Source organism: Anneissia japonica, unplaced genomic scaffold, assembly GCF_011630105.1.
Source record: "Anneissia japonica isolate Jap-2015-1 unplaced genomic scaffold, ASM1163010v1 scaffold288012_len1326614_cov192, whole genome shotgun sequence".
Classification (NCBI taxonomy): Eukaryota; Metazoa; Echinodermata; class Crinoidea; order Comatulida; family Comatulidae; genus Anneissia; species Anneissia japonica.
Window position 1 is genome coordinate 1,165,889 of NW_022756612.1, and position 22,663 is coordinate 1,188,551.

A 22,663-nucleotide genomic window follows, 5' to 3' on the forward strand; every position below is an offset into this window, starting at 1 on the left:
CACACACACACACACGGATTTCTATTATTTATCTATTAGGCCTATTTATTTATTTATTGTGTTAAAGTCGTTACGCAGCAAACATAATTTGAATATTATTTACTATGATTTCCAAGCTGCTACCTATAAGATTAATAGTACAAGAATGACAAAATTTTCAAATATTGTAGAGATTTTTTTATCAGCATGCATTTAACGGATATTCATGGAGCCAAAAAAAAAATCAATTTTTGGGGCTAAAAAATACTAATTTTTTGAAAAAAAGGGAGTTTTTTTGACATTTAAAATAATAACTGATATGCTTTGCATGTAAAAATACGATTAAAACAAACAGGGGTAAAATATGATTTCTTTTTTTGGAAAGGGATTTGTTGACATTTCATGATGCTCTGTATGTGAAATAAATTTTAACCAATATTATAACTCACTAGTAAATAATAATTATGTCATAACCTGACACAAGGTTTAAAAGATGGCCATTTTTGAGCTACATACATGATTTTTTAAAGTCAAAATAGAGATCTTGGCGTATTTTTTCTATATATAGTGCCTAAACGCTCTAGCGCACAAGGCTACAGTAATTACCCAAATCGGGCTGACCCAAATCTACCTAGGCTTATAGGGCATCCGTTCCTCTTAATTATTGCTTGGCTTGTTTATGTTATTATGATTTCATAGTTGGGTGGAAAAAGGTGCATTTTAGATCTTGAGTATAGCAATATCATTTCCTTTGCCGTATGAAAAGCCACAAATGAGAAAACAAACAGATCTCAGGCTTTTTGCTGTAGCAGAAGAAACGACTTCAAATCTGATACCTACTTGTGACTTCTACAATCGTTGCTGGTAAAGAGTCTTCAAACCCACGTTTTCCAGTTACAAGACTGAGTCTATACTGTGTGCCTGCTAATAGTTTTATAAAATTTGCTTCATTGGTTCCAGGAAAAACTTTCCAGTCACGTATTAAACACTTTTGGCATGATACTGTAATGTACTCGAAGCTTCCTAGCGGGTCAGTCCAAGTAAGCGTAAATGAAGTGTTAGTTACTTTGTCCACACGAATTTCACGAGGCCTTCCTAGCTCTGAAAAAAAAAAAGAAATAGTAGATTTACACGCTAAGTATTTACATGTGGCCGTACATGGCAGCGGGGTTGGGGTTAGTTTGTGATACTGGACCCACATCTGTTGTTTAAACTTTACAACTAGTTAAGAAACAAAAACCATTAAATTGTCTATTGTTTCTTTAAACTATAAAAAAAAAATTGCAAAGGATTTTGGTTGCAATACTTGTGTAGCAGAGAAATCATTTCATGCCATCTAAGAAAGAAACTTTGTTTTGTTTAGGTCGAAGTGCATTACTTGTCTTGAACAATATAATACGGACAACCACATTAAAAAATCATAAACAACCGACAAAATTAGGACCACTTTGTAAAGAAAACAAAGGACGGAGGAGAGGGGCAGCATAATCATACAGTCCTCCGTAAATTAGATAAAACCATAAGCGATGCTTCGCATCCATTACACTCAATTATAAAAACAAATCAGGTAGACTCCAACAATGATGATGGTGGTGATGATAATGATGATGATTATGATTACTATTGCGATGGTGACGGCGATGACGATGACGATGACGATGATGATAATGATTAGACTTGCTATGTATGTTTGTGCAAAACATAGGGCTAGCGATAAAAAAAGTCATTAAAATGTATAAGGAAAAAACATGAAAATAAAAACAATTAAATAAACAAAAAAATAAACAAAAATAAAAATTTTAAAAAATACTAAAAAACAAAAAAACAAAAACAAAAACAAAAAGAACAAAGAAAACCAACTTTGCGACTAACGCGACATTAGTGAGATTCAAACCACAGCTGCAATGGTAAAAGCGATGGTGATATGGCGGCTCATAAACATTGCGCGCTATATGAGCCGAATCTGCGTAGGTCAGTGCATGTTAGTTTATCTTCCTTGAGAAAGAGCATAGTAAAAAATTTTATTTTGAAAACAAATATTTAAAGAAACTAAATATAACAATATTCGATGAATAGGCCTACCCGTATATTTTATTAATAAAGTAAAGACAAAAACGCAACACCGAGCCATCTCGATTTTCATAGTAGTGACCCACTCAGATCTTGAATTTAATTCATTACCAATCAATTTGTTGGCAAATGTACAAGCATTAGTTCAGCTAAATATGACAGATTAAAAAATAAAAACCTTTTTTTTATAGACTTGTTCATTATGTGTGGACCCGATATCTTACAAACAAAGAAATGGATACAACTATGCTTTATTTGTTAATCCTGCTTATCGTTAGGCCTATGCAACTATTTTAGGACTGCTGCTGCTTTTAGTTCCCAACAAAACTCTAATTTTCGGGCGATTGATATTAAGTGGTAATGTCAGTTGCGGTTGCTTTTTACAAACTGTAAGATCGATTACGGAATTTAAATATTCAAAATCACTATTATAATTGTCATATCCACATCGTAATCTGGATCTTCACCAAAATTAAATAATTTCTTCACTGCAACATGACAAACCATTCTTCTAGTTTAGCCCACATGACCCAGATAGAACCTATGTGGGCTAAACATGTTGCGCACATGCATTTGTACTGTATTGTGGGACCTATATATTTTTGGCCCATACGGATGTCATATGGGTTAGCCCATAAGAATACCAAGGGTCTCCAGTATACATATTATATAGTTTAATCCCCGTCCATTAATTTATTTTTAACATGGTCCTCATATTCACATCGTCCTCTGGATCGTTACCAAAATTAAATCATTTCTGTACTGCAACAGGACGAACTATTCTTAAAAGTTTTATTTCTATCCATAGATAAGTTTTTTTGAGATTTGGACATGGCACTTTAAAATGAGCTTTAAATGCACACGCGAATCTATAACGTCACCAAAATTTATTAAACTCTTCCGTATAACTTGGTTAAGCTTTCCAAAAAGTTTCATTCAGATCTGTTCATCATCTTATTAGATAACTGGTCCGGGACGTCACTTTTAAATGTCACTAAGGCACATCCTTAATAGATGGTCTATGCCTGGATGAAGGTTGGGAAATATCCAAGTAAGGAATTGACAAAGTGTAAGGCGGAAACCCCACCCCCACCCCACCACAAAAAAGAGGAAAAAAGATATGGGAAAAAACTGAAAAATACGTAGACAAAATTCTAACCATAGTACCCAAAGCTGCCACTCCACTTTGAACACACATCTCAATAACATCGACCCACCAGGTAATATCAAATACTATGCCGAACAGTCAAATACCATCGCTTCATGAAGATCATTGGGCATGGTAGTGTACTGGACGATAACCCACACCAAACAATATTTGGAATTTAATCACATCACAAACTCAACGTGATCAAGACGTTGTGAGAAAATAATTTCAATAGAAAAAAGATAACAATGGGGAACAATATAAAATAAGAATACCAGAACTTTAACAGGGTATGTAAAAAAGAATATCAAAAAGGCATTAGTAAAAGATAAGCCACAAACAAAATATAAAAAGTGGCACCGTGGGCATTTTCCATTGAACGGCAGATCGGATAAGAGAAACACCGGAGAAAACAATCACCACACATTTCATACCGAATAAGAGTATGTTTATACAAACGATAAAATTAAAAAAGAAAACTTGCGGCTGCATATATTTTAAGTACCGTCAAAAAAATTAAAATGATGTTTACATAGGGTAAACAGATAGACCTTCCAAACACGAAAACACCAATCTAATGCACAAATCTACAAGCTCAGAGTCAGAATCAAGTGAACCAAATTATCAGATAATATAAATATCGTACTTAAATCCGCCATCGCAGACCACACCAACCAACTTAAACACGTACACGATCTGAACACAAATATACCGGGAAAAGAATCTTCTTCATGATTTAAAATAAGTCAATGACTTTGGATAAGAAAGGCGAAGAATTGAAAGATTTAAAAATAAAATGAACAGAGACGAAGGAGACATTATCTATCACAGATGCAATGTTAACAATGGAAAGGGAGACACATTACGTAGAAAACGCAGTGATAAACTTCAATCTCCATAATACCGAGATAACATCAGACAAATCTGGATGTAAATTGCCAATCGCCAGGTAAAATAAGTTGTAAATAAAAAAAATATTATCGATAATGATAACCGACAATTAATTTTTATTTGATATTTGATAAAATAAGAATGAACTATCCAGCAGAACTTCACCATCTAGGACCCTCAACGTGCAACAATGCAAATTAGAATCAGCATAATTAGTCATCATCATCATCAACGTCATTAACCAAATCATAATTTTTATTATTGTTGTATTTTATTGTTTTAGTGTTTGACGGCTATTGCAATAGCATTTCCTTATGAATAACAAAATGTTACGAAATAATGAATACTAAATGTTACTTATGGGGTAAAGATATTTTGTATGAAATTCTGGATTTCTAGTTATGGTAAGTTTACTAATGCATGAATGAGTGTTTGAATGTACATGAGGTTATAACAACTATTTTTTTATTGGGAGAAACAAGAGAGCGTAAACATATTTCTATAAAATGCCTGAAGACATTAACAAAGTTATATATAAAACGAAGTTGTAAATGAGAAAAAAAATTATCAGTATCATCACCGTCGCCTCCGATTATGTTTATGTTTATTATCATCATAATTGTAATTATCATTATCGTCATCGTCGAAATCATTGTCATCGACATTTAATTTTTATTTGATATTTGATATTAGATATAATAAGAATGAACTATCCAGCAGAACCTAATCATTTAGGACCATCAACATGCAACAATGTAAATTAGAATCAGCATAATTAGTCATCATTAGTCATAATCATCATTATTAAACAAACCATTATTTTTATTATTGTTGCATTTTATCGTTTTAATGTTTGACGGCTATTACAATAGCATTTCATTATGCATAACAAAATGTTACAAAATAATAAACTAAATGTTACAAATGTAGTAAAGATATTTTGTATGAAATTCTGGATGTTTAGTTATGGTTAGTTTACTAATGAACGAATGAGTGTATGAATGTACCTGAGGTTATAAAAACTATTTATTTATTGAGAGAAACAAGAGAGCATAAACATATTTGTATCAAATGCATGAAGACAATAATAAAGTTATATATAAAACATATTAACTCAAGGCAGTAAAGAAATGGGAACAATTTAAACGGGGAATGAATATTCGAATACCCTTTCGACGAGAAATATGAGCCTTTTGCTATGAAAGCTACTCATTGAAGCAATGTTAATTATGAATAAACAAATAGCCTTTCTTAAGTGTTTTCCTCTACTTCTATCTATAAACAAATCAAATTAGGAAAGGGCGCTCTCCATTTGAGCCGCCATTGCTGGGGACCTCCTTGGGGTCCCTTGCATGCATTTCATGTGCATGTACGATGGTGTCAATTGTTTAGAGTAGATTACAATGACAGCAATGTGCGTACAATTATAGCAGATGATGCATAAGAAGTAAAAATCCAATTAGAAGCCCCCAGCTATGGCGTCCGCAGAGAATAATCACTGTAAATGGATCGCTCTATAAGTTCAACATTAGAAGACAACAGGATGATTTATATTATTCTACAGTATGTATTTTTAATTAGTAACATACAAATAAAAAATTTTCAGGTCTGCTTACTTGTTCTCTGAATCGTTGAAGCCTTGCTGCTCTTCTCTGAAGCACTGACAGCCCATATTGAGATGTTATATGCCAAGCCAGGCTTTAGGGTCTTCATAATGTAACCTTCCCTTGGAGAGCTGCCCTCGTGCACAACGGTATCTGACAAACTGTAGTAGATAATTTTGTAGACCTCAACTACACTTTTAGTAGGAATCTCCCATGATAGGTGAATACTTTCCATGGTTGTTTTTGGTGCACTAATTAGTGTTGGTGTGCATGGAACTGTAAAGAATTAAATACATTTTGTTTGTAGAAAATCGCCTAACAGCTTGAATAGCATATGCCCCTGGTTCTTAATTAATTTCTTTAGAGGACCAGATCTTGCGGGCCAAATGAAATCCACTCCTATCCTATCCTATTAATATAATATGATATAAACGACATTTAGTTAAGCATAACAAATGTTAGTTCAATTATATGATGACACAGACTTTGATAATAAAAGCGGATTATTTTAAACAAAAGATTATTTTGAACATAGAGCACATTATTTGTATTAACTACGTAAAATAAACAAACACAAACAAACCATTATTGTTTGCCTAAATCATCACCAAACATGTTTTATTGAAAGTCCAAAAAAAAAAAAATAATAAAAAAATAAAATAAATAAGTTATAAAGAATTTAGCATGTATAATGAAATCTAATGTGTTATTAGTATTTTTTTACACTGGTTTTTATTCATGATGTTACTTGTTACTACATTTTAGTTGAAAATATTGAAATAACTATGTTTGAAAGTTTATTTACTGTATTTTCATTGAATTCCTTTGTAGAATTGAATAGCGAAATAGCATAGCAATCAATCAAGCAAAGACGCTATCCGATATTCTTAACTGCTGACTCCGAGTATTTTTTCTTGTTGCATGGACTTCATTTTCTGGTCCCGACAGGACATAGGCCTTCCTGAATTTCCCTATATACCTTTTCTTCCCTATATACCTTTTTACCTAATAATAATAATAATAATAATAATAATAATAATAATAATAATGAATCGTGAACATTTCTCTTAATACTATGCCCAAGCTTTACCATCGATATGTTTAGAAACAATCCTAATTTAGATTTATTAGATTTGTCATTTTAAGCAATTAATTTTGTCATTTTAAGCAATTAATTAAATTAGAGGCAGTACAGACTTAAAAAAATTAAAAACAAAACTGTATGTAATTTGAGATTGTCCAGAAGTATATCTTAAGTACTAGTCTTTTTTTTTGCTTAATTCCGCTATTATTTAAGCATCAGCATGTAACATATAGTAAGGAAGTCAGTGGTCCCTAGTCTTCTTGTAAAGGGGCCACTGAATAATCTCTTGTTAATAAAAACAAAAATTAAAATAAAATAAATAAACGCACTAAACAATAATATTGTTTGTTTAATATATCTGTAGTATTTACTGATAGTATTTAATTTACATTTTACAGTATACCATGCTTTTATATTTTTAAGGGAATAACCAAGTGAATCAGGTCAGTGCAAAAAAAAAAAAAAAATCCTCATGTTTTCGCCACCGCGAAGTCATCGCGCACCGCGATAAAAACTGAATTGTAATTAAAATTACTTTCGTAAAAAAAGCTTAATTAGAACCCGAAGAATGTTACTTCAAATTCAATATTAAGTATGAACAATTAAGGAATTCATTGAATCAATGGACCCTTATAAACACAACAAACTGAACGTTTAATAGGAATATTCTAGACCTATTTTAAAGACTCAAAGAACTAATTTCGATGTAGGCCTACGGCCAGGCAAGAGACCGAACAGGCCTCCTTTTACTACTACTAGGCCGTAGCCTAGCCTAGTTATTAAAGTTATCGTACGATTTTACCTGTCTGCATGCACCTACCAAAAAAAAAAAAAAAAAAAGGACGCCAGTGTCTGTATTCTCTCTCGAATGATGAAATGTTTATTTCTTTGACGAAAGTCTATCAAAATAGAATTACAAACAAGTTCTTTCTAACACAATACAAATGACAATAGTTATTCATCGTATTCGTACTGTACTGCTGATGTGTAGTTAAACGCATACTGCAGGAGAAAAAATCAGCATACGCACAGCAAGGCAATTCAACAGAAGGACGCACATCTCGGGACATCAAAGGCTATGTTCAGACACAACGACTTACGCTAGCGTAACGTTAATCGAGTGGTGTGAACTTGTGCGCGGCGTAGCGAACGCCAGTATTATCGCTGTCTCTTATACACATCTAGATGTGTATAAGAGAGACCCCAGATTAGCGTACGCCAATGATTTACGACAGTCATGCATCGGTGATTTTGAACTCAGCCAAGATTTGACCAATCAAAATAAACCTAGATGTAAACAGAAAATAAAATGCGCGAATTACGAATAGGGCTCTGAACGTAGGGCTACGTTCAGACCTGCGAGATACGCCAGGCGTATCTAACGCCGGGCGTACGTTAATTCATGGCGTAACTAGCGAGATGTCCAGACTGGGCGATTAATGAACGCTAGCGTAAGTATTCGCGCGAAATATTCGTATTCGTAATTCGCGCATTTTACCGAAATTGTGGTGTATTGTCGTTTATGAGACTCACTTCGCAGAAATAATTAATAAATGTTCTGTATCTACTTAAATGTTCGTTTTGTGCACCTTAGTCCAACATTGTCAAAATGACAGTTTAATGTTACATAAGAACATGAAACTTTATAAAATTCGTAAATTTTCAATTGCTATAACTTTTCAATTTTTGGTCAATTTTCACAAATCAAATTGCAGTTTATAGAAGGATTTAACAAGCTCGCGTTCAAAAGATATCAGATGTAACAGACATTGCGAAGTACCCAAAATTAATAAAATAGTAACTAACACCATAAAACGTATGGCACGCATAGACTAATAATTGACGGCTGTACTCGCAACTAGTATCGGATTGTCGATGCCACAGTAAAGATCAAAGGACTGTACGCACGCGCTATGTTCGAGAGCGGAGATGTGGGTCCTTCTGTATACTGATCATATCACTATAGCAACCGATGACTGCTACAACAGTTGGTTATAAAAAAAATAAATAAAATTAAAGACAGCAATTGACTTATAAAGTAATTATTAGAGCATGCATCGTACACTAAATGAAAAATTATTATACTTAGGTTAGATTTAATGCATTCAAAAATTTCCTTCGGGCCTTGCAGGCCCTCATGAAATTATTTTAAAGCATTAAATCTAACCTTCGTATACTAATTTTCCTATAGGCTATGTTCTCACACGGCAGCTAACGGTTAGCAGGATCCGGATCCTGCTAACCTTTAGCGTCCATACGAGAAAATCCCGATCCGGATACCAAAAATATGATGATCGAATCACTGGCCAATAAGAAACTGGAAATTATAAACGCGTACGTGTGGTTGGTTGATGATAAAAACGCGCTCAACTTGCTAACCGTTAGCGTATCCGGATACTGCTATCGGTTAGCGCTAACCGATCGGGCGTTCTCACCAGGTGCTAACGGTTAGCGCTAACGGTAGGCTCCCGATCCGGATACTAGGGCTCTCGTAAGAACCAGACTCAAGTGTACTAGGCGGAGCTCTAATAATTGCTTATTTTTTAACACTATATTACCTACAATTTGGACAATAATATTTCGTATATATTTTTTTATCAGAAATAGAGCTAATAATAAGTTAAGACGGCCTCTTTATAACTATATTTAGTTTTATCTTATTTAGACATAATAATGAAATGTAAACCCCTAAAGTCCGGAACAAGTGAAAAACACTTAAATTTGTTATTTTTCATTAGACATTAAATATAATGCACGCATTCCTGATTATTGGAAGTCTGTGAGCGCACATAATAATATCAATGATATCGTAGTTGCGGCTTATAATGCTACTAGTAAATGTACAAATAAGAAAAAGCTGACAAAACTCGTGATACAAAAACAAATTTAAACCGCCCACTTCCCAAACCAAATAGGAATGTATACTTAACGAGTATATACTTAACGAGTATAATGATAAATTGTGAAAGGGTCTGGTTAAGGAAAATTGTAAATATTAAAAAAAGAAACTTGTAGAGTTTAATTACAAGCTCTAAAAAGGACAATCCTATAAGATGAGTTGCACATGTTTTGAGATTGTGACCAGGTGAAGCCATTTTGGATTTTTATTAATAGAGTGTTTCAATTGGAACAAATAAGCCTATGTTGCAAAGATATCTTTCTTAGTAAAATATTAATAACAAAAGCCAACAAAAAAATGTATTTACATTTGTGTAGTAAAGTGATTTGACTACTTCAGCTATCAGTCAGAATTATATCCATATATGATTAAGTACAATAACAATTTTCAAGGAAAATGTCCTATTTAAAAAAAAAATTTGATACTTTAAACAGTGTTTAGTTATACTGGGACATAATTGTATAAAAATAAAAAAATAATAATAATAAAAAATGATATAAGCATAAGATATATTAAAGAATTATTTCTAAATAATTGTGTATCATATGTACATTGTATTTACCTGAATTAAGAACAAAAGTGGTGATTTAAAGAGAGGGAGAGAAAAAAAATATTAACTGCATTTGTATTATGTCACATGTCGCTAAGAAGAGTGCTGCATTTATTTTGGGTTTAATAAATTTAAGATTTAGTCCATTATAGTTAATTTAGTAATAGCCTTGGATAAATATAAATAGAACGGCCTATGCCTAGGCCTGTCTAGCATTAATCTCGATATTAAATCAATAAGAGAAAAACTGTAATGTTCCCATATTGATGTTCTGTAATATTATGTGTTTAGCCTTACTTGTTGTCTGGGATATATGATTCCCATCTGCAGCTTGTTGTCCACTTCGGGCTTGTAAGCTGATGGAATATGTTTCCCCTGGAGTGAGGTGCGAGAGCACGTACGTTCTCATTTCCCCTGAGACATTGAAACTGTTTTGCGGCCTGTCGAGGTGTGCTCCAGTGTAAGAAATTGCGAAGAATTCAATGATAGTATTTGCGGCTGATGTGGCCCATGATAGCGTGATGCTTGTGGAGGTGTAGAGTGTTATGGGTTCCACGCGTAACCTACCGAGGCCTGTGGATTAGAGCAGATAAAATAAATCAAATTCAAGTTTATTTTTTGTATAATGGCATCATCAAATCGAATATTTTTTTAATGATAGTCATAGAATCTACGTCATTACAATCAATCCTGAAATAAAATAAAAAAATAAAATTATTTTTATATATTTATTATATAATATTATATAATTACTGGTTTAAGAATAATCTATTAGACAGTAAGTTATTCCATTGGCAACAAAATAATGGTGAGTTGGTGGGGTAGTGCATAAAGGAACAAGTATTACTGGGTGTAGGAGAAATTGTTACTAAGTGATATCAAACGAAAACCTAATATTCAACTCCATCCATTGAAAGAAATGTTGCAAGAAATTTACTGGATTCACATAGGACAGAAGCTCTTCCTATCTGACTATACTAACATTTGTGACTGGTCGGCGTTTTACTGCTCTAGACTATTAGGCTAGCCGAAGATTCACAAAACAGACATACTGCTACGACCGATTGTTTCTTTCAGATAATCGCATACATACAAGCTGGATAAACACTTCAGCCAGCTACAACAACCGCTGGTGGCAAATATCATCGGAAGTAACACCCTCATGAACGGCCGGCGGTGGGCAAGAATAGGTGGTGTACTAAATAAGTGGTAACTTGGTGACAATTATGGGGTTATGTGGTAGGGGAAGCAAATTGTCAAGAATGTTAAAAACATGTGTAGAATCTTGTAATAACTAGGGATGGTAGATATTATTGGTATGATATGATCTACGTAGCCTGACAAATGCTCGGTGAGGGTGCCTATATATGTGTATATATATATATATATATATACACACACATATATATATATATATATATAAATGAAACGTAACAGAAAAAGAATATGACAAAGAAAACAATAAACCGAGACTCGAGCCCCGGACGTTTTACAAACGTGACGACATGGCGAACGTCATCACCACTTGACCACAATGGCACTGTGGAAGTTTAAGCGTCCAGTAGAATCTGAGTTCTTTCATTCTTTTAACGTGTCAGACCTCACGATTTTGATATAGCGCTAATATCACACGTGAACAAAATTGTGAAAATCGTATATATATATATATATATATATATATATACACTTTTTATTTTTTACTTATATATACACTTTTTACTTTGTATTTTTATATTGTATTTTATGAACCAGAAAATAATGATGTTATTGTTGTTTGCACAGGCCATGTTAATTAAAAGAAGATTCAAGTAACTTTTAGTTGTTTGTCGTTATATCAAGGTACGGAAAGGCATAATATATGGTGGAGAACCCGTTTTTCATAAGACAATGAAAGCAATTGATTCTGGAATGTGGAATTTGGCTGTGTTGACATCGTATACTGGTCCGCCTGTTTTAGCAATGGAACCCGGTATGTCGGCTGATTTGATTTGATCTATCTTATTTGCTTAATATGATATTGTGATTTATGATAGGCCTGTTGCATATTGTTAAATAATTTTTGAATGTTAAATAGATAATGGCTATTAAATATGAAAGTTATTTTTCCGACACATATTCTGGGTTCCTACAGCGGTTCAAATTGAATGCGAGTCTTCGTGATTTTGCAGCTGATAAGAAACATTTGGCGCTTAGTCTTAGATTACGGGGTAATGCAGCTATTTGGTATTCTTCTTTGGAAGATACCAAGAAAGGCACTTACGATAGTTTGAAGACTGCCTTATGTATATATATTTATTTTGTGTTTATATTTTTGGATTTCTATATATTTTTAACTGGTGGCCACGGCTTAAAATTTTATTCTAAACTTATTTTGGCCTCCTTCCACACACTTATTCTGTAATGTACTATTATTCTTAGTTGGTTTTACTATTAAGCTTTTGTTATGTTAATATGTTCATGTGTGTGGAGAAATAAATTAAACAAACAAACAAACAAACCCTGCGGCACACCTCCTTGGAGTTGCAGCCAGGAAGACAAAGTATTCTGATACCTTACACATTGAGAACGCTGTGAGAGAAAATTACAAATCCATGGCAAGATTGATGGTCTAGCACCTAAAATAATTAATTTTGGAATTACAATATTATGATCAACAAGGTCAAAAGCTTTGCTAAAGTCAGTTATTGCAATCCTAGAAAGTCTTTCGGGATTTTCTGCATGTTCATATATGTTGTTCAGCAATTTAACAAGTTAGTGTGAAGTTGAACGCCCTTTGCGATTACCAAATTGGTTGTCGTCAATTTTTGGTCCAATATCCTGCAAAAGCCAGTCAATGACAAAAGATTCTGCCATTTTAGCGAAGTGATCTGTCAAAGAAACTGGGCATAGCTTATCCCTAGTTGGCTGATTAGATTTAGGAATAGGGACGACTATAGCTCGTTTCCATTGCTGGGGAACAACACCTTCACAGAATGATGCATTTAGCATACCATCAGGGCCACCAGCTTTCCTAATATTTATTTTAGAAAGTTTATCATAAACAGGCCAAGGGTGTACTTCCGGTACAGGAGCTGGGGCTGGAAGAAAAACAGGTAAATTTGTGACAGAAAGTGGTAGGATATCTCTCCCGATAGATGCAAACTGATCATTTATGAATCCTGCCATGTCTTTGGCACTATTTCTATCAATGTCCGGAGGAGGAACAATTGTTCTTTTTGATTTATTATTTGTCGTCATAATTCGAATTTCTCTATACCAGGAAGCAGGGTTAGAATGTTTAAGACGTTTAACCCTGTTATGATAGTATTCCTTCTTGTCAGGAATAATTGCTCGTTTAACTTTGTTCCTAAAAAAACGCCAAAGTGGAGGTCGATTGGAAGAATAAACTTGTCTTCTCCGTATCAATCGCTTGGTATTAGAGGACATCCAAGGCTTGTCACAAATATGAAGCTTAATTTCGCGCACGGGAAAATACTTGTTAATGCTTTTACTAAGGATATCATAAAGTGCATTGGCCTCAAGCGACAGCTCCAACGGCATTGGTAACCTCAGTCCAGCTATGCTGTGTTAACCAAGAACCAAACGCAAGGATGTCAAAATCTTTCAAAGGTCTGATTGAACGCTTGACAAACTCATTTGATTTCTTTGGAAGCTGCGTGTTGGGAAGCCAGGTCACTGTGGCGTGGTCACTCATACCAATCGGTGAGGACGCTGTAGGCGGTAGGTAGAAATTTGCAAAATTAGTTAATATCTTGTCCAGAGTATTATCTCCCCTTGTTGGAAAGTCCACTATTTGGGAGGGTAGTGGCTATCGGCACTGCCGCAGTGCCGATTTGGCACTGCCGCAGTGCCAAAAAAAGCTGCTGTTTTCTTTCGGCACTGCCACAGTGCGAAAAGCTGCTGTTAATTAATCGAATCGATGTTTTTATCGATAGATGACATTGGTATAATTCATAATTCATAATTTTATTTCACTCAAAACGTAATGAGACTGGTTAGGCAAAAAGGAACATGTCCCTGTACATATGTATATATATAAAGAAGAAAGAAAAACAGGAAACGGAGTAGACTTTAGAACACTATTTTATTACAACATGAATATTTCGACCTGACCTCAGGTCCTCTTCAGCATGACTGATTAACATTATGACAAAGTTGGAACAATACAATGCAATAATACGGTATCTAATAGGCGATTGGTCAGACTTAATCATGATGACTTAATTATAATAACAAAAGGTATCATCGGGCCTACAAACAAGTTGATATAAACAAAAGTGAAATAATTATAGTGAATAAACATAATTATTTCACTTTTGTGCACTGCGGCAGTGCCGATAGAAAACAGCAGCTTTTTTTTCGCACTGCGGCAGTGCCGATAGAAAACAGCAGCTTTTTTTTCGCACTGCGGCAGTGCCGATAGCTTACTTGGGTTTAACTGTAACCAAACAATTTTAAGACCATCTGGAACAACAATATTGAATTCATTAGCTATAAACAGTTCACGCACATATAGCGCCACTCCTCCTCCAATACGTGATTTACGGGGATTGGAAAACAATGTGTAGCCATCAATATCAAAAAATTCCAGCGATCTGTCTTGAGAAAACCAGGTTTCTGAGAGTGCGCAAATATCAAATTTCTGGTTAAGAACAACTGAGCGAAGTTCGTCCATTTTGTTGTTTAGGGATCTAGGATTGCATAAATCCAGCTGGTGCAAGTCAGTGAGATATGCACTGAGATTCTTCGACGGCGATTTGAACGTGAAGGTATCGACTTTATTTTCGTTAGAATTTCATTAGATAAAGTAAGGTTGCCTACCAAATCTTAATTTAAGCAATTTGTCTCTGGAGTATCATCATTCTTTAAAAGTGGTAGCGCCGCTGACCTTGTTCCACGTCACAACGTCAAGTGCAGCGCAGTAGCCAGGCAGACAGACCAGTGAGAGTTCGTTCTTAGTCAGGCCTAGGAGTTGGATGATTTAGAATCAAATCAACACCACCACAAGTAGAAACGAAATTAAACATTCAAAGCACGAACACAGCACAGACAAGGCACCAGCAATTCTGGATAACAGTGCACAGCTAAACAGCGCCACCATAACCACGTCAACAATATGGGTCAAAACACGAAAAGGGTGTATCATTCCAACAGGGGAAACCTGTTTATAATAAAATGCAATCAAATCTGCGACATGCACCATCGTTTCGGAGCGGTAGTTAGGATTATTTGTTTAGGTTGTGGCAAAACTGGTCATAAGCAAATCGAATGTTTTTCTAAATTTCATGTACATGGTTATTCTTTAAACTAATAATCTAAATATCTAATAATCTGTATCTAACAATGAAATACATTTTGGTAAAGATAGGCCTAAGCAGGTAAAGAAAGGGGAAAATATTAATACTATAGACACTTCTCTAGAAGGTTGTTGTATAGATGTAATTTTAGTTCAAAAACAATTATCGTGATTGATAGATACAGGCGCTACTATTAATTTAATTGGGGAGCATTGTTTCAGGAATTCTCCAGCCTGTAGAGAATTAAAAGTAAGCAGAGCTGAGTTTAAACAAGCGATTACTGCCAATGGTTCAGGTCTGAAAATAATTGGGTTGTCGCACATTCCATTGAGAATTGCCGATAATAATTTTGTCATACCTATGTACATTGCTGCTAATTTAAATCGGGATTGGATTGGATCGGATTGCATTTATTCGGTGTAAACACCAGTGATAGCCCACGAAAGTCTAGAAGAAGACTTATTTCCAGTGGGGTCCTTCTGGTGGTGATTGGACAGTACACCGGGAGACAATCCCCTACTCTTTTCCGAAGAGTGTAATGTGTTTTTAACGTGCACATGGGCCATAAATGCACACGGGACCAACGGCTTAAACGTCTCATCCGAAAGACGGTGCGCTATTGTAACTTGTATTTCAGCCCTCTAGCTGAAACACAAGGCAGCGATGGGAATTGAACCTGGGACCTAGAGATCTCCACGGTTCAGCGCACACACAGTGGCTACCACCAGATTAGCCGACTGAGCTAAGCTGCTCTCTCTTAATGATGTCATTCTCGGTGCACAGTTTCTAGTTTCTCAGAAAGCCAGTGTTGATTTTGGATCTCGTAAACTTAGACTTAATGCCTCAATGCAGATAAGAGCTAGTTCTCGAAAAGAGATTCCTCCTCGTAACCAAACTTTGTTCCATGCTAGAGTTAGAGGTCAGGTGTTGGGTAATATCACTGGAGTTTGCAAAGCTGGGTGGACCTTAAATAATTTAGGATTACAGTTAGCGCATATGTTTCGAAAACTAGTAAGTATGGATTGCACATGCAAGATCCGATTCTGCTATTGAATCCATCCTATAATGCTATTGCTATTTATCCTCGTACCAAATTGGGAACCTTTTCACGAATTAATGAGGGAGATATTAAATTCTTTTCATATATAGAAGACCCAATTGTTATGACTTCACAACATTCAGTGAATGATATTCAGTCTAAATCTTGTAATAGTCAATCACAAATTGAAAAAGTTTTAAATCAATGTGATATAACAAATGATAATTTGTCTTCTACTCAACAGAAAGAGTTACGATCTTTACTTGGTGATTATGTGGATGTTTTTCAAACTTCTGGTAGCCCTTTGGGTCATTATTCTGATGTTAAACATATAATCAATACTCGTGATCATCCTCCTGTTCGTGCTCGCCCATATAGGCACCCACCTCATCTACAAATAATTATTCGTGCAGAGGTGGACAAAATGTTAAAAGATAACATTATTTCACCATCGAAGTCTAGTTGGTCTAGTAACATAGTCTTAATTAAAAAGAAAAACACCAATGATTTCAGATTCTGCCTAGATTTTCGACCATTAAACTTGTGTAGTGTGCGTGATAACTTTCCGCTTTCCAATGTTTTGGATTCTTTGGATAGTTTAGGTGCTACTAATCCTGCATTTTTTCAACCTTAGATATGGCTTCGGACTATTGGCAAATAGGACCTGAAGAAAGTAGTAAATGTAAAACAGCATTTGTAACACAAGAGGGTTTGTATGAATTCAATGTTCTACCTTTTGGCCTCCATAATGCTCCAAGTACGTTTCAACGTGAAATGCAAGAATTTCTTAGAGGGTTACAGTGGAAAATTGCTCTTGTATATCTTGATGATATGATAATTTTTTCAAAATCATTTGAAGAGCATATTGATCATCTGAGACAAGTTTTAGATCGGTTTAAGTTAGCTGGATTAAAGTTAAAAACTAAGAAGTGTACATTTGGTCATAACCAAGTTCGTTACCTGGGCCATATCATATCTCAGCAGGGGGTAGCGAAAAAACTAAAATTGTCCAAGAGTATCCTGTTCCTACGGCACTTTGAGTCTGCAGTTATTACAGTAATGTGTTTTGTTTGCCCACAAAAACAAGGAAAACTCAGTATAATCCCAGGTCGAATGGATAACATGAATGTTTGTACAGGACGTTAGTGGATATGATAGTAATCACGCTACAACCGTACTCCGATTAGAGCAACTGGGACATGTTGCCATAAGCAACTTTCGCCTGCCCTACGACAACACAAGAATCAACGGGAAAGACACCATTCATGATAATGTTCGGTCGAGATGCCGCAGTACATGTTGACCTAATGGTGGAACCGGTGGACAAATAGCTGCAGAAAGGGCAAAGGAAGTCTTGAAAACAAGTGCCCGGATACAGAAACGGTATATGACCGTCTATCCGGTACATTGGACCTAAAGGAAGGGATATCCGTGCTCATGTACAGTAAGTCCAAATGTAAGAGGATCTCTCCAAAGTTTAAAATCGGTGGCGCCACGAAATTGACAGAAGTCATCTACAGATTTGAGATATGAATCCAAAGGGTAGAAATGGGTTGGTGCATTATAATCTCATGAAAAAGAATGAGTTTGATATTTTAGCTGAATTGGGACCTTTGAGGTTGGACGAGGAAGCTAGCCCCGGTAGCATCATTACAGACCCACCTGACCCTGAACCAAGCACTGACCTTGAAGACAGACTTGTCTAATCTTACCAGTGACACTGTAATAATGATAATAACAATTCTGGATTTATACAGCGCCTCAACAGCATCACCTCTAAGGCCACCGTTTTAAGCATGTGTGTGGCCATGACGCTAGGTCTTTAAAAAAAGGCCACGGAAACCATGGCAAGGTCCGAAAACCGGCAGTATAACCCGTGAACAAAAGGAGGAGGGAGCTGAGAGCCGTGCTCTCGGAGATTGAGCTGTCTTCGGGGTGACGGTCTCTGGTTGAGGAGGTCTACTGCGGACCACCTTTAAATGTTAGCAGAGTTCCCCGATGGAAGCCAAATGTACTGTCAAAGGAAGAGAAAGATAATTTGACCAAGAAAGCAGATAGGACTCAAGAAGGAAAGGAGAAGGATGGTCGCCTGCTTTCAATCTAAGGATAATGGATCGGGTGACTCGTATAGTGGAGACTAGGAAAATAAAAACTATCGAGTTGCAGATGTCGCCAGCAGCAAATCGAGATGAGCTGGGAATATTTCCTAAATAATGGCTACAAGAGCGGTTTTAGTGTATTGTATTTTCATAGTTTAAACCTCTATCCAGATTGGCTGTCGGGATCCATAAGATCTCCTATATCATGATGCTGGAGTCATAGTAGACTCTCTAGTTAGAATAAGGCCTACTCATTTTATTACCGATACATTGATTATTAAACATGTCTAAAATGATTCAGGGGACAAATTGATCTGAGAGGGTAATGTAATTAAAATGAGCTTACTCATGTTTACCTTCCCGTGTAATAGAACTGGCCACCCCAAGAGGTTAAAATGTTTAAGGGGAATTCCAGATAGTTGAAATATGCACTTGACATATGGATGTTTAGGAATAAAGACCTGTTCAAGAAATAGATAGGCCTACTCAAATTGTACTGTACAAGTTATCCACTGTGAATATAATAAATGCATCAGTTGGCTCTCTGGATAGAGAATTTGGTGTAGTTTGCGATTATTGTATTCAATTCATCTATTTAATAGCTTATTGAAAGCCAAAGGAATAACAGCATTGACGACCCCACTGTCTTGTGTAGTTTAAAAACGGTGCACTATATATAAATGGATTTGTACTTATGTATACATATCATTTATTTTTCTTGCTTAGTATTAGCTAAGATATGTACCACCGATATAAATGGTGTATGTCAATAAATTATTATCATTATTATTAATTATTATTATCAATATTGTTTACATTAACCACTGATTTTAGGCCATAAAATTAAGTAAGATGCTTAAGGTAGAAAATCTTAATAACGCTAAGCACGGCTCTTTTTCTAATGTAAAACGTTAATATAAATATTTTATGTATATTTAATTATCAACTTAAGTCAAACGCAAACACCTATGTGTACTTTATAACGAAATAATAGGTAAAGCTACTGTGGATCTTTTAAATAATAACTTAAATATATTATATAAAAAAATAATAATTATTATTATTATTGGTACCTGTGGGTCAAGCAATGATAATAGTATTGTGTCTATTTAAAATAACATTGGAGGCATTTAAGTCTATGTAACACTGCAGACACCTAGTTTATGTATCAATAAAAATGAGCATTAACTTACTTGTTGTTATATTGATCGGCTGACTAGAAACAAATTCGAACCCATTGATGGCTTTTACAATAACTGTATATGTTTCTCCAGATATAAGGTTCTGCAGTTGTACTGATCTTCTCATCCGGTTAATCGAGTGACTGCTCATTTTCTTACCATTGACTGCATAGTATGTAATTAGAAAATGGCTGGAGTCAATGTAGTCACGATATATCCAGTATATGTTAATCCGGTCCATTAACACGGCAATCCTATGCTTCTGTATCATTGGCGCATAGAGCCCTGAAAAATATACCTTTGTGTTTATAAGCTCCTTAAAAAAACAAGGCACATGTGTTCAGAGGAATTATTCTGAAATTTAAAAAATGGGACAATTCTACCTAATTAAATCCAGTAAATTTGTCTTTTTATATGTTATGTATTATTAGTTATTTAGGTAGGCCTAAGGCGAGAAAGGTAATAGAAACAAATCTATTCAAAATCACACAATTAGGCTAAATATTTTAAGAAATTATGTTTTTATTACAAAGGCATGGTTGTTATAATTTGTTTGTAAACAATCTCTACAAAATTTACTTATTTTTCTCTGATATTTGTCTAAACAAATTATAAAACATGATCAAGTTCAAATGGAGTGGTGTGTTTCAGGTTTTATGCTGGAAGTACTTACTTCTTAAATATCTTTACAAAAATCTGAAAAAAACTCCTAATATATTAAATTTAATCATATAATTAAATAGGAAGGACTATTCTACACCTTTTTAGAAAAATATTTTCAAAAGGTAGGTGGAAAAGAGTAAAATCAAAGTGTTTTCTTGAAAAAAGCATCACTACATTTGAGATAATCATGGAGTATCTTCGTATTTAAAGCAGTTTTTTTTTCACTAAATTGAATTAATTGTTTAATTTTGCTTTTCAGGTTTTGCCAGTCGAATAAAAAAAACAATTTATTTTTTGTTGGGGGGGGGGGGGCAGGCTTGAAAAACCAGGTTTTGTAAGTCTTAAAACGAACTATATTCGAACTTTAAGCTAGTACTTCATCTAGTCCATTTGCAACTTGAACTTCAATTTGTATTTGTAAACAACGTATTTGAAGTTCTAAACTTCGACCAATTCCAGTCCTAATTGTAGTTCATTTGAAGACATCTGGCAACCAACGACTATCAAATAGCAGACACAATTTTAGAGATCCGGTAATGAGGATGAATATTAAGCTGCCATCTGTCTTAAAAAATATAATTCATAATAAATCATTATCCGATTATTAATTTTCTATAATAATAAATATATTAGTCGTTAACGATAGTGAATGTGAACAATTAAGCTCTATCCACACCATCGCTACATTCTATCGATAGCGATTCCATGGAAACGCTTCCTGAATTTTGTGGTTCCGCTCAAGATCGTGTTTAAACAGAAGACGCGTGTTATTACTAAAGCTGCCGCTTCTTTTCAAGTTCAAGCTATTGGCCATGTACAGTAATGAATGCAATACCGTACATGAAATTTGATTCCCAGTACAATGAATAAGAAATACTGATAATATTAAAGCACATTCACAGAATAACACACACTAAAAATATTTAAAAAAAAATAAAATATTGCAAAAAGTTAATTAATGTCTTATTGTATTAGGAATTCATAAATCTTTGTGTCTATTTGTTTTGTTAATGAGGCTACATTGACCTAAATAATGACCAATTATAAACAAGAAATTTTTGAAAACCGCAGTACGTATCGTGTGGAAGTCTACTGATCAACAGTGCTACACTTTTGGTTATAAAAATCACCTTTGTGTTGGTCCTCCTTTGTTAATCTTTTAGTATGTTGTTTAACACATAATTAAGTTTATATTTAGATCATAAAATGATTTGTAGCAATTTTTTTCCAATGCAATCCGTATTTCTGGTAAACTATACTGATGTGTAACGTCACTAGATGTGTGTTAGCACGTAGGCGTACTGCAGAAGCATGCATACACACAGCTAAATGTAATACGCACACAGTATACTGATCATATCACTATACAGTAACAACCGATGTCTGCTACAACAGTTTTTAAAAAAATCTAAACTTACATTAAAAGACAGCGATTGGCTTATAAAGCGATTAGTACAGCTGTCATATATCGTACAATAGGGGAGAATTATTATACTTAGGATAGATTAAATACATTAAAAAATGGGTATAAGCCCACATATTATTACTTTACTTAAAATGAGCCAAGTTTGTAATTTAAATACACTTCAGCTTGTTCCTTTTAAAGACGACTATAACAATATGAACATTAACATTGAATTATTGGCCATCTCAAATGTGAAAACTCTGGTACAACTAGGGGCTTGTAGTCAAAAACCAAAATCTTTAAATCGTAATGCATATTGGACAGAACCTATAAATGATCATACCTTCGACATGTGTTCTCAGTTTTGCATCAATTATTAGGTTTTACCTAGATTGCAAAGATCTATAATGTCATTTTTTATCTGTCTTTTATCAGTAAAATCATAACGTATTTGATCTTATTAAAAATACTTTAACCCCGGTATGCTTAAAACAATATTTAGCTGAAACCCCAGTCTTTGTTTTTGGGGAGTAAGCCGACTGCACAGGTTACAGCGTTTTGTTTTTGGGGAGTAAGCCGGCTTACTCCCCAAAAACAAAACGCTGTAACCTGTGCATAACCGAGAACCTCCACATAATATATTCAGACAAACGGTCAACACTAAACAAAAGAACCGAGCTATTGTCTAAATGCAGGCACAGCAACAAATACCTACTTAAAAACAATTAACTCATTTGCATTTTCACCTGTCTTAG

At 34.6% G+C, this 22,663-nt stretch overlaps 1 protein-coding gene across 1 annotated transcript in view; it reads right to left on the minus strand.

Moving 5' to 3' along the window:
- Window positions 1-22,663, minus strand: part of LOC117124301 (fibronectin-like) — a 61,105-nt gene that overhangs the window by 12,059 nt on the left and 26,383 nt on the right. The window contains exons 5-8 of the mRNA XM_033270486.1: window positions 19,853-20,125; window positions 10,522-10,797; window positions 5,704-5,967; window positions 820-1,080 (exon numbers count right to left, since the gene is read on the minus strand). Of these exons, the coding sequence (XP_033126377.1) occupies window positions 820-1,080; window positions 5,704-5,967; window positions 10,522-10,797; window positions 19,853-20,125 (1,074 nt within the window). The remainder of the gene's footprint in view (window positions 1-819; window positions 1,081-5,703; window positions 5,968-10,521; window positions 10,798-19,852; window positions 20,126-22,663) is intronic.